Raw genomic sequence first — 12,530 nt, 5'->3', positions numbered from 1 at the left:
CCCAACACCCCCCAAGTGTGGACAGTTCCATCCCTGTCCTCTCCGCCTGGTCCCTAAGGACCCTAGGTCTCCATGGGTGGTTAGGGTGAGTCGTGTCCTCCTGAATTGAGGGGAAAGGCTGTTTTAGCACCAGACTCCCCCGACAGCCTGGGTGGAACAGAACATCCAGTTCCAGGGGTTTCAAAAGCTCTGCCCACACTGTGTGGCAGGCCTCCCCAGGCCAGTGAGCCCCGCTCCCAGACACGACACACGGCCTGGCAAAAACACGGGCGCCTGTCGTATCACTGCTTTCTTGAGAAGTGTTTCAAGGCACGAAATCCAGGCCAGAACCAAATCATTTCCCTTTCTCTTCACTGGGGCTGGTCCTCCCACATAATCAGACAAATGCATGAGGTTTGTGGGCTGTTTAAAGCATATGGTTTGTAAATACTGTAAAATCAAACATCACTTTTGGCTTTTATTTACTGTAACTGTTCCCATTACCTAGCACCAAAATAGCTCTTAGGTCTTCTTTGCCTCGCTTTCCTTTCTCCCTGTTCTTTCCTCTTCACCCCTGCCTTCCCCAGCACGCATGTCTCTGCTCTAATTCCTCCCTCCCCACCTGCTCCCTCCCTCCTTCCCCTGCTTGTCTGCCTGTGGACTCCTACTCCGATGTCTTCCTCACCTGCTCCACTTAACGTCTTGCTTCCTCTCCCTCCCTTTGTGCCTCTCACGCTGCTCCTTGATCTTTTGAAATGTCTTTGCTACCTTTCCCTTTCCGTGCTTTCACTGCTAAAGCCTGCAGCCACACGCTCCTCGCTCTCGCTCCACTCCCCCCCACCTCTCAGGGCTATTTTCTCTTCCATCCCAAGACTCACCGCAGAGTGCCTTCTTTCCCTTCCTCTCTAAAGGCAACACAGGGATCACAGAATCATAGAATTCAGAGTCAAAGGGACACAGCCTATGTTACACTGACAGTTACTTCTGAGTCAGAAACTCTTTCTTCTTCTCCTATCACCCCCGATAATGGCTGCCCCTGTCACTCCTTAGAGCAAGAAGGGCTGGGGGAGATGATAAAGGAAGGGGCCCACCTCACCCCCATGCTCCGTTGCCAACGTGGGCACCCCGCCCTTTCATTTAGGCCTCATTACACACACACACACCCTCTTCCCAGGGCCCTCGGTGCAGGCGTGTTTGTTCCCGGGCTCCACCAAAACACTGAGTTTCCTTCTCCGGTGTCTCTTCTCCCCGGCCTGGCCAGTCCGTGCTTCACACCCACAGCCCCAGGGGAAATACAATTCTGTTTTGAGGTGGCAGGAGAGACAGTGGTATTGGGGTCCCTTGCTCCACGTGCAGGTCTTGGGGGGGTGTGTTGGGGGTGAAGGCTGCCAGCAGTGACCCAACAGCCAGATCCAACAGGAAGCTCATGGCAAAGCCGGCTCCCACCCAGGGTCATGCTCAGTCAATCAGCCCATCAACAATAGCTAGTCGATGCTCTTGTGGCGTGGGCTTCTCTCTGTGCCACTGGGCAAAGCATCCTCAAAACACAGGAAAAGAAATAGAGACCCAGTGAGACACCCCTGTAGCCAGAAAACAACGACTCAAAAATCCAGCTTTCTCAGCCGGGGGCTTCTCTAAGCATTTTACAGAATCTCCGACGCTGCTTTCTTGGTATCCGGGGAGACAGAGGTTACACCCAAGTAAGCCACTGGGCATTTGTGAAAATCCCTCCATCTCCCAGGGCCTGGCTCCTTGGGGTCTCTGTTTCTCCGGTCAGCCACAGGGAAGAGGATTCGCGGAGGAAGTTCTCTGCTGAGCGGGGAGTGGGAGGCCAGCCTTGCCCAGGCTTCAGGACGCCTGCTCTCCAGTCCTGCCCCCACGGCCCCTCCTGCTCCCAGCTCAGCCCTGTGCGGCCACACCTTTATTTCCAACCCAGCAGCGCCCACCCTTGTAGAACCGGAGGGAAGCTACGCTGCAAACCCACCCAGGCTTGGAGGTGAGCTGACACGTGCCCCGAGCAGTCCCGCCCCACCCTGTTGCTCGGCGTCCAACCCCGGGGTGTGGATCTCTGCTTCGCTACTCTCAGGGAACATTCCCAAGGCCAGGAGGAAGCAGCGCCATCTTAAAGACAGGAAGAATTTGAGTTTCATGTCCCTGCGCCCCCCTTGCCAGCTTTCCCACTGCCTTCCACACACCGCTGAAGGGGAGCAGAAAAACAAGTATGAATATAATTCTCCACCTGACTTCCTTTCATATCAACTAAGTAACCAACAAAATCGCCAATAAATTACTATTATAAAAGTGTGTACACACAGGCATAGATGTGTGTGTGTGTGTGTGTGTGCACGCACACATATATACGTATGTGTAGATAGTTCCAGCTTTTCTTCCTTGCCCCTCTCGTGCAGGCAGCTTCAGACAAAAGCCTCTGACCCCCCGGAAGGGCCTCATCGGATCATGGGTGCCACGTAGTTGGCAGGAAAGAGGCCCAGTTTGTTGTGCAAGCGGCCGGTCCACCAGGATGGGTTGGAGCTGTCCAGGACCTCGACCACCTCTCCACAGCGAAATCCCAGCTCGTCGTCCTCGAGGGCCTCAAAGTCGTACAGCGCCCGGGCCCACCGCACTCGCTGTTGGGGGAAGCACAGAGGGGTCCCGCTGAGCCAGGGCCGGGGGGGTGGCGTGAGCTGCTGTCACGCAGGAGGGGTCCTGCTGGCTCCCGCACCAAGACAAAGTCCTCAGTGAGCAGCCTGCCCTGAAGGCCGACCTCTGGCTCTCCAAAGACCCCCCCGAACTCCACTTCGACAGAGAGCAGAGCCCGCTGCACAGCCCCGAGCGTCTGAGCCGCCCTAGAGACTCAGGACTATGACCGACAGAGATGGGATTCTCCAAGGCCCCACGAGAATCCTTGCCAGCTACTCTCCCTACAGCAATAGGTGGTCTTTTCACTCTCTCCAGGGACAGAAAGGATGGCAGCGTGCCCACACTGCCAGCCCTTGGTGCTAGGGCGGCCCAGGCAGATGCAGCACAAGGAAAAAGGCAACAGATCTCCCTCTGCCAGAGCCAGAGCCAGAGCCAAAAACTAGGAGGACAGGGCAAGTCCCGGGGGCCAGACAGATCAACAGACAGGGATCGGCTCCGCCTGGGAACTCCTCCCCCATCACGCGCGGGGCTCCCACCACCTCGGTTCTGAGCTGGGAGCAGCTCGCCTCTGTCCTGGAGGAACAACCATTTCTCTACGTGCCCCCCTGGCCGCCTTCGCTGAACCCGGGGGGAAAGCTCACGTACCCCGGCCACTTGGAGCTGCACAGGGTCTGTGTGTCTCCGGTGCATGAGGGCGGCGTTCACCTCGCTGCCCACGCCCAGGCCACAGTGCCCGTCGTTTATGTCAAGGCTGCCTCCTCGGCGTTCCTAGAGACACGCGTAACAGAGGACCTGTCACCACACCACATCCCTGTCAGGCCCCCCCAGTGCCTTGCTCAGATGCCATGGACACAGCCGGTGTTCCAAGAATACTTGCTGCTGATGACAACACGCCCCAGGTGTTAGAGAGAGGGGGGAGGATGGCAAAGGGACCTTCGATTGTGAAGACGATGCCAGATTTCCTTCATTCAAAGCATATTTATTGGGTGCCTGCCATGTGTCTAGTACTGTCCTAATCACTGGGGATAGGTAGCTGGAAAGAAAAGGTCCTTGTCTTTGTGGATCGTCACTTCAGAGTGGGAACCATACACGTTTAAGTGGTCACGAGCTGAGAGAACGTCTCAGTCCGCCAGGGTAATCAGAGAAGGCTTCCTAGAGGAGGTGATACTTGAACTCTAGGTTAGAGGAGGAGAAGGATCAGCCAGGAAAGGGCATTTTAGGCAGAGAAAATAGGGTATAAAAAGCCCCCAAGTTATGAGAGAAAACACAATAGACCCTTCTGGTAACTAAAGATAGTGCAACGTTGCTGGAATGTGTGTTTGCTCGGGGAGTGGAGAGGGTGGAGGGTGGAGGGCGGGTGGGTGGTCTAGGGAGAGGCAGCAGGAGATGAGGCCGGGGAAACAGATATGGGCAGTTCACAAAGGGCTTTGTGTGCCCTACTAAGGAATTTAGGAATGATGTTATCTGGCCGTATTGTCCATCTCAGTATGTGGTCCCAAATCCCATCTGGAACAGGGCAGGGGATAAATAAATAAATAAGCATGGCTCTGTTGCGGTGTAAATCTGTTTTTCTTGCGGCTCTCCACAGCCAGAGGGGTTAAGGGGCACGGATAGATCTGGAATTGCGCTGACAGGAAAATGAAGCAACGGTTCACTGAATCCTCAGGGTAGGAACGTGTGTGTGTGTGTGTGTGTGTGTGTGTGTGTGTGTGTGTGTGTGAGCGTTCAGGCAGGGAGCCAGTGAATTCACAGGGTCTTCTTTGCCAAGAGCAGTTCCCATATCATATTACCCTATTTCTGCCAGTTGGGAGGTCTGGGGTCTTCTTTACGAACTCTGAGAGCTCTCACGAGGCTGGGGGTGCCCAAGACGCTCCTCCCCGGCCCACAGTCCCAGGACCACAACAGACCCCCAAGCACTTGTTGGCTCTGGTTGCATCTGGCATCGTGAGGGATTTTCACACGCTCAGTGGCCGCGGGGACAGGGTGGCCTGAGCCCCGGGCTGGGGAGGTCCTCTTCCTGACCTCACAGTGCCCATTCATCCTGCTGGGTTACCTGATGGAAATGAGGGTGCTGCAGGTAGCGGTGCTGCTGGGCTGGGGGCGCCGGCGGGTACGGCGAGGGAGGGGGTGCCGGGTGGTCCGAAAGCTTCCGGATCATCGAAGGCCGGATTTCTTCTCCCACGGTCCCACTGAGGTGCGGGCCTCCCTGGGGCCTCCGGTCCAGGCTGTTGCCCCGGTGACCCTGGGAGAGAATGACGAAGAGGATGCTGGTCCATCCTTCTCCCACAACTCCTGCCCCCCGCTTTCTGGCAGCTTTCCAGACTTTGCCCACGACCTCTCCAAGGGACAGCCGAAAGCATGCAGGCAGCCTCAAGAGAGCCGATGGTCTGGACCCTCGTGGTTTCAAAAATGGTCTCCACGTTCTCAGATTCTCCCGGGTTGGGGACTCTGGGTCTCTGGTTCACTTTCCACGTGCTACCCATTAAGTCTCTTCCTAGTGGGCTTGTTTTACTCTCTGTAATCAAGCTTGAATATTCTATTTTGCTAACACAATGCCACTCCTCCTTATCGCCTGTTGCCACACCGCCGGACATCCTCCCCTCCCGATAAGCTCTGCCACTGACTTTGCCTGATTTTGAACTGTCATTTATGGCCCAGTGATAGAGCCCCAAACAGCAGCCCTCTTGCGGCCCCATGGAAACCAGGCCTGCCGCTGGGCAGGCTGGGAAGGAGCACAGCCTTTCTGCTTACTGGTACCACAACCTTGTGACTCGGAGGTACTTTCTTGTTATTTTAATTTCACAAACAATTACACAGGCCTGGGCTTCTTATATGCCAGGCACTGTTCGAAGTGGTTTACAAATATGAACTTGTTTAATCCAGTTTAATGCATTTTATGCTACCTCTGTTCTCTGCACGCACATCCTGGTAAATTAATACCTCTGTTTCTTGGTTAAAATAACTCACAAATTCTTAGTTAACCTTTGTTTTTCTTTCTGAACTTTTATGTGCACTTGCTGGGAAGACCCTTTTCTCCTAGGACTGTCATTTCTCAGGCTTACAATCAACAAAATTACCTGAAATGGTTTTCTCTACTTCCCCAGAGCACCTGTTGCTTTGAAAGCCTCACCTTGTTCCAGGGATTTCAACTATTTCAACTATTCCAGAGAATGCTTCTTTCTAGAATACCCATTTCTTTCTTATAACGATGTTGTTTCCTTTGAAAGATATTTTATATATATATATATATATATATATAGTGTGTGTGTGTGAATTTTCTTATGGGAGGCAAGTTAGCATTTCCTTGGTGCCTACTATGTCCAGATTTTATGGCAAGTGCTATCGCTATATTATCTCATTTAATCCTTACAACAGCCCAGCGAGGGAGGTATTATATTCTCTCCATTCTCCAGATGAGAAATCTGGTACTCAGAAAGGTTTCTTAACTTGGTTATGTAATAAGGACAGTTAGTGATGAAATAAGGATTTAAAAACTAGGTTTTTCTGGGGGTGCCTGGGTGGCTCAGCTGGTTAAGTGTCTGACTCTTGGTTTCAGCTAGGGTCATGATTTCAGGGTCATGGGGTCGAGCCCTGCGTCAGGCTCTGTGCTCAGCTCAGAGTCTGTTTGAGATTCTCTCTCTCTCCCTCTTCCTCTGCTCCTTCCCCTGCCAGAGAGTGCTCTCCCTCTCTCTAAAATAAATTAAAAAATCTAAAAAAAAAAAAAAAAAAAAGCTAGGTTTGTCTGACGTATTTTCAAGTAAAATAATACTCTACATTCCACACTGTTCCAAGAGCAAGAATTCCAGGTCCAGTTTCTTCCTCCAACACCCCCAACCTCCCTTTCTGTGACGAAGCTCTATCTGCTGCCTTGGTCCTGGACTCTAGGCCGCTCTCCAACATCCCTGTGTGTGGCCCCCTGGCCTTCACCTTTGGGCAACTCTAGGCTAGTTGCAGCTAGGCTGAAACTGTGTTGTGGTACTATCCGTAATAACAAAACAAATCACCCCCGGTTAGGAGCTAATGTTTGCGGAGTGCTTGTAGCGCTGTTAGGAGTGGTGTTCGGGAAGGGGATACACTATCTTCTCTAACCTTCACCACCATCTATGAGCTAGGTATCACCATCATTCCAATATTATGGATCAGGAAACTGAGGATCAGACAACTTTCCCAAATCACATGGCTGGGAAGTGTTCAGAGATGACCGAAGCTGAGGTCTGACATTGGCCTTCTTCTGTCTTCCGGAATACTCAGAGGACGTGCCCATCAAATGCATTGTCTTGATGGGTCACATAGGACTCATGCTGCCTAAAATCTGCAGACTGGGGCTGATCGCGGCCTGAGGCATACCTGATCCTCTCGGGTTCTATCCCTCAGAAAGATCTGCTTCTGTTTGGAGATGGAAGTCGTCCTGTAGTAGTCCACCAGCTTATTTAGAGATGGAAACTTCTCTGTCCACAGGAAGTAATTACCCTTGTTGTCTCTCATGACCTTGAAGTGCTGAACATCATCCTCATGCCTAGAGATCAGGGCGAACGCAAATTGTATATTACATGGTGACAATGTCCCCACCTGCAGGGCTGACCGCATCCAGGGATGCTGGAGTTCTGTTGGGGCAGGAACGGGGATGCGAGTGCCTGCCCATCACAGGGCAGGTGGACCGGCTCAGTCAAACTCTAGGGGAGATTGGTGGGAGGGACCGCTCAGGACACAGGCAGCATTAGAAGGGATTTTTACATCAGCGGAAGATAATCTGTCTTCTGACACCGAAGCCAACCTTTCATTAAAAAAAAAATGTCCAAGCGCTTCAACGACTACCAGGTCAAGAACTTTTTCACAATGTTTGTTTGAAACATGGCAACTCCCAAGCCTGTACAATGCCTAGCACTCTGCCAAGACTCAGAAGGGAGAGGTTTTTCACCCCTGTTATCTTTCTATTCTCAGAAATACTTTGGACCAGCTCTTTTAAGCCCATAAAATAGCTCTGGACAGTAAGAGACCATCTTGAGAAATTTGTCACACTTGGCTCTCTACCTAATGGAGATCTCTTGGTCTTGGTTTATGTTTTGCATAAATAAGTTTACAAAGTACTTTGAACTTTTGGGGAGAAAGGTGTTATATAGCGATGCAGTGTTTGAATCGGAAAGGACCTCTGAGATTGTTTAGCCTCATCTCCACGTTCCCGATGAGGACGCGGAGGCTCAGAGAGGTGGAGGGGCTTGGCCAAAGTCACCGTGAGTGATTGGCAGAGCGGAGGCGTGAACCCTGGCTTTCTGACTCCAGCCCAGTGAACTGAGCCTGTCAAGTCATGTACACACACCAACTGCTTCTAGATCAGCACTTTTTGACACCAGCTGAATCCCAGTGATGGGAAATATTTGTATCAGGGGTGGAGAAATTGGATTTTATTCATCTGGAAAGGGGGAGCTTGGCCTTTACTAATAGCTCCAGTCTTTCCCCATCACCAACGCATTCTCTTTTCAATGTCAAGTTTATTCGTCAAACAGACATACATTTATATCTAAAAATAAACTAATGATACCAATTGCCTGAGTCAACAGAAAGGTCAAGATTTTAAGGAGAGTTGGGGAGTGAAGATACCTCTGACAGTTAGTGCAGGTTTCTTAAGGATGAATTCAGCAGACTGTGTTGGGAGGGGATGAGAATTTTGATTGATCCTCAGTCTCATCTTACGTGCCAGGCTCTGCTCATGGCCAGGGGAACCCATACTGGGACCTCTGCTTGACTGCTCTGGGCTACAAACCGACATTCGCAATCACTGCATGGTCTTTCCCTTGGTGTTGGCCACTAACAGATGCTTTCTTCACTCTAACGACACATGGCTTAATTCATAGTCATTACTCCTCACATCTGTGTGTGGAGGAGGAAATATTCTTGTGATATAATTATTCTTAGTCAAGGACCTCAGAGTGAGAAACATTAACCCTCTCTCTCTCTCATGAGCTGAGAAGATGGATGTCAGGCTTGCAGCCGGTCCTCTGGGCCCCTGGAGAGAGAGAGTGGCTGCTCCATTGTCTCAAGCTCCAAGAAGTACAGAAAAGGATGTAACTCAGGGCTCCGGACTCTAAAATCTGGTGTTTCAGACCCTTAACGAATGCTAAGTGATAGAACTACAATGAGCTCTTAATTATCTTTGCATGACAGAAGGCAGATGTATAAATAAATAAAAATTATTTGCTTTGGAATATATTAGGCTACATTTCTGCAGAGGATGTAATAACAATTATGGTAATAACCCCAAGACACTACAACGCCCCAAGAGCAGGGAGAGACTGTGGCAGAAGTCAAGGCTGACCGTTCTGGAGAATTCACCTTCACGGAGGAAATACAAACCCTAATTCCTAGCTGAAAAGCCACAGTGCACTTGATGCAAACCAGAGGCACCAAGAGATACCCTTCGACGCAACCATTTACCTGGTCCAATCTGTAATCAGGGCCCTTAAGAAAGAGCTTTGACTGTAAGATTTATTAATAGAGCAAAATTGCATTAAGACCTAACAAATTTAGAATTTGTGATACATCGGTATTGGCCTCTGAGCTAAAATTTCCTGTTGCCTAAGCTGTGAAAATAAACAAAGTTTCAGTTAAGGACAATGTTAAGCAAGATTGCGAGGGCAGTGCTCGTGAGACCGAGCGATTTTTGAGCACTGCGGAGTGCATACAAATGGTCGACCCATTATTCGCTAAGTCCTCCCGACCTATTCCTTAAAATAGCCATTCTTCCTAAATAGTGAAGTGGCCTCAGTTCATGACCCGAGACTGGATTTACGCACTTAAAGCCCTGAAGCTACACGCCGTTCAGCGTGTATTGAATAATCCAGACCAACATTTCCTGTCAGTGAACTTGACAGTAGGCTCCACTGTACAGGTTGTCACGTCGCCTGCTGTACGGATATCAGCATTAATTTGTGCACTTTCACATGTGGTCACCGTGCCTGTTGTGTGACTTGCGATCCCAGACATGCTGACCACGTGCCCCGTGCCCAGACTTGGGGTTTCGGAGTGTGGGGCTGTGTCATGTTTAGGCCCCGACTGACTCATTTCCTCCCTGCTGCTGCACACGAGCGAGATTGTGCTGCTGCGGTCCCTCGCCCCGGCCCTCCTCGGCTCGGATCTGTCGCTGTCAGTTTGCTGCATTTCGGTGTGCTGAGCTGGCCCTTCTTCTCATGCAGCCACCTACAACAATGACTTGGCATTTTAATTTTCCTCTGAGCCTTCCTCAGACATATATCAGTAGTAGAAGAAGAGGTTCAGATTGAAACCCCAAGACAGATGGGAACAGGTGGGAATTCTCCTTTCTTCTCCTGCCCCACGTCCTTGCCCAAACACTCACTGAATGCCTGCTGGGTACAGGCACTGTTAAAGGCACAAAGGCGAAATCGATTAAGATCCTGTCCTTCCAGAAGCACTTGGGGTAGAGGGGGAGGCAGATGAACATATACGTAATTTGGCCACAAACCAGCGTCCCGAGGAGTTATATAAATGTGTCGTGGGAAGGAAATGAATGGCGTCCCAGCTGATAAGATGCTGGGGCCCCTTGGCCACCATGCTCCTGAGCGACAGGTCACATTCAAGAGGTCACCTCATGGCTTTAGCAGTCTGGGATGGGAATGGCCGGTACCTGACGGAAATGGAGAAGTCCCCTGGGGAGCTCTGGCTGGCCCGGATGATGAAGAAACCAACCTCCTTGCCCATAAGTAAGTTCTCTGCCTGGTGTCGCGAGAGACCTTCATGAAACCACCTATTGGATGAGAGAAAACCAGAGAATCTTGGTGAGATACCAGAGTGATTGGAAGGGGAAGGGGAGAAGAGATGACCCAAAGGGACGGAGGCTGGGGACTCTGGTCGGCAGAGCGCAGAAAGAGACCGAGGAGGGGCGGGGGCCTCTGAAACCAAAGGTATGCTCTCGGCAGTTTTCAGGCAAGGTAAGTGAGTGTTCACCTGACGCGCCCCCCTTTGTTCCTTCCCTCCAGGAGAAGTCTCTCTCGCGCTCGGAAAACCTGAATCATGGAAATGTGCCACTGTACCAAAATGGGACAGTGTGGGAGTGACTCGCTGCGGGAAGCAGCCGCCTGCTGGCAGTTCTGGGAGGGATGTCGCTGGGAAAGAACTGCAGGGGACAGATGATGCGCCAGGAGGACAGGAGCCCCTTCGGGCGCTGGGGGGCCCGAGCCGGGAAGCCTTGGGCTCATGCCCAGGCTGAGAGCTCAGGGGGCCCCCTCGGAGCCCAGGGGCCCTGGAGATCTGGGTGGTGTGGAGCTAGGCTAGCAGCCTCCAGAGAGCGGCGTCTACACAGCCAGCTCCTGGGCCCTCCCCCAAATCCAGGAAAATAATCTTGACCGTGGAAATGAAGGAACGGAGGAGAACTCCTCCTTCCGGGGAGCAGCGAGGGTGGCAGGCTCTGGCAGTGCTGTGGCCGGTGGCACAGCATACACGCAAAAGGCCAAGCACTGCCAAACGGAGGCTACGGCCTCAGGGCAGGCGCCCAGAAACCTAGCGACCACAGAAGAGCAAAAATGAGTGTTTGCAATCACTCAGCAGCCCCGAGTGGGACGGGTCCCATCCCTCCAAGGTGGCTGCCCAAGTGCCGCCCCTGGAAGGTCAGCACATACGTCCCTTTAGGGTGAATGTCCGACACGCCTTGGATTCCTTGGTGAGCAATCCCCTGGGCTCTCGGCGTTTAGGAACCTGGCCTCCAGACAGGGGTGGCAGGACGGATGCCCTTATTCCGACCCGGAACGGCAGGGGAAGCACGGTTGGGCTGTGAGGGGCTCGAAGCAGAGGGGTTCCGGCGGCCAGCTGCCTGGAGATGGTGCCACAGCGTCCGCCGTACTTGGCCACGGGGCGGAACAAGCGACCACCACAGTGTGGCCTTGTGTAGGGAACGTGATGGGGCTGCGTGAGGGACCGGGGTGTGCTCCATGGCAGCCAGACGTCGAAGGAGCTGTTTCGGACGAGGCCGCGAGTGGTTAGGGGATCGTCTAGAAAATACACATTCGTCCTCACACTGGAGTTTGATATGGGACTCCAAGACTGGCAAAAATGTCCGCACACTACATATGAAACAAGCGGGCAGGGTTATGTTTTTACCTACTGTCCCAAAGCTGCTCATTCGTTCATTCAACCATCTTTTATCAAACATCTACTCTGTGCTGGCCTTCTGCTGGGCACCGGGCGTGCAGGGGTGAGCAGAGCAGAACAGGAAGCCTGCCCCCGTGAGCTTACATTCTATCATGCGGAGACACTAGACCCCCACCAGTGGGCCCGGTGGGTCCCTGCAACAGTGATAAAAAGGTTCCAAGGGGCGGAGAGGAGTTAGAGATGATGGGACAGACAATTCTCTCGACGAAGTGCAGTGGTAGCTGGAAGGGGACTTGGGATCAAGAATTTTTGTTTTGTTTTTTTGGTAAGATGGGAGAAATTGCAGTATCTTTGCTGATGGGAATGCCCCAGGAGAGAGAGAGAGAGAGAGAGAGAGAGAGAGAGAGAGAGAGATTGGGAACTGATGTGCGAGAGAGGGAGAGGGAGTTTCTGCTAGAAGCACAGACAGTTCCTTCCGAACAGCTGCAGGAAAGGCACCCTTGTCTGAGTGCAGTTACAGGACATGGCTGGATGCAGTGAGTCAGCTGGGGGGGCGGGGTAGAGGGGCTTTTCTGGTGGCTTCCGTAGTCCCAGTGACCCTGGAAGCAAGGCCCTGAGCCACGAGTGCTGTGGGGGAGGGGCTGGAGGTCTGAGGAGCAAGAAGGTGTGGGGTGGTCATCTAGAAGGTTACAGGGCAGGGCCCCTGGGTGGCTCAGGGTTAAGCGTCTGCCTTCGGTTCAAGTCATGATCCCAGCGTTCTGGGATTGAGCCCTGCATCGGGCTCCCTGCTCGGTGGGGAGTCTGCTTCTCCC

The 12,530-nt window shown here is 52.3% G+C and overlaps 1 protein-coding gene across 3 annotated transcripts in view; it reads right to left on the bottom strand.

Annotated features, from left to right (window-relative positions):
• Positions 1-2,207: 2,207 nt before the first annotated feature.
• GRAP2 (GRB2 related adaptor protein 2) overlaps positions 2,208-12,530 on the bottom strand; it is a 59,772-nt gene continuing 49,449 nt past the window's right edge. For all 3 annotated transcript variants that reach the window (XM_008705533.2, XM_008705534.2, XM_040637570.1), the window contains 5 exons: positions 10,259-10,378; positions 6,967-7,135; positions 4,673-4,861; positions 3,265-3,387; positions 2,208-2,606 (listed from right to left, as the gene is read on the bottom strand). In XM_008705533.2, coding sequence (XP_008703755.1) covers positions 2,427-2,606; positions 3,265-3,387; positions 4,673-4,861; positions 6,967-7,135; positions 10,259-10,378 — 781 coding nt within the window. In that variant the 3' untranslated portion in view covers positions 2,208-2,426. The remainder of the gene's footprint in view (positions 2,607-3,264; positions 3,388-4,672; positions 4,862-6,966; positions 7,136-10,258; positions 10,379-12,530) is intronic.

The sequence above is a fragment of the Ursus maritimus genome, unplaced genomic scaffold (assembly GCF_017311325.1).
Source record: "Ursus maritimus isolate PB19 unplaced genomic scaffold, ASM1731132v1 scaffold_21, whole genome shotgun sequence".
In the NCBI taxonomy this organism is placed as follows: Eukaryota; Metazoa; Chordata; class Mammalia; order Carnivora; family Ursidae; genus Ursus; species Ursus maritimus.
This window is presented reverse-complemented; position numbering and strand designations above follow the sequence as displayed.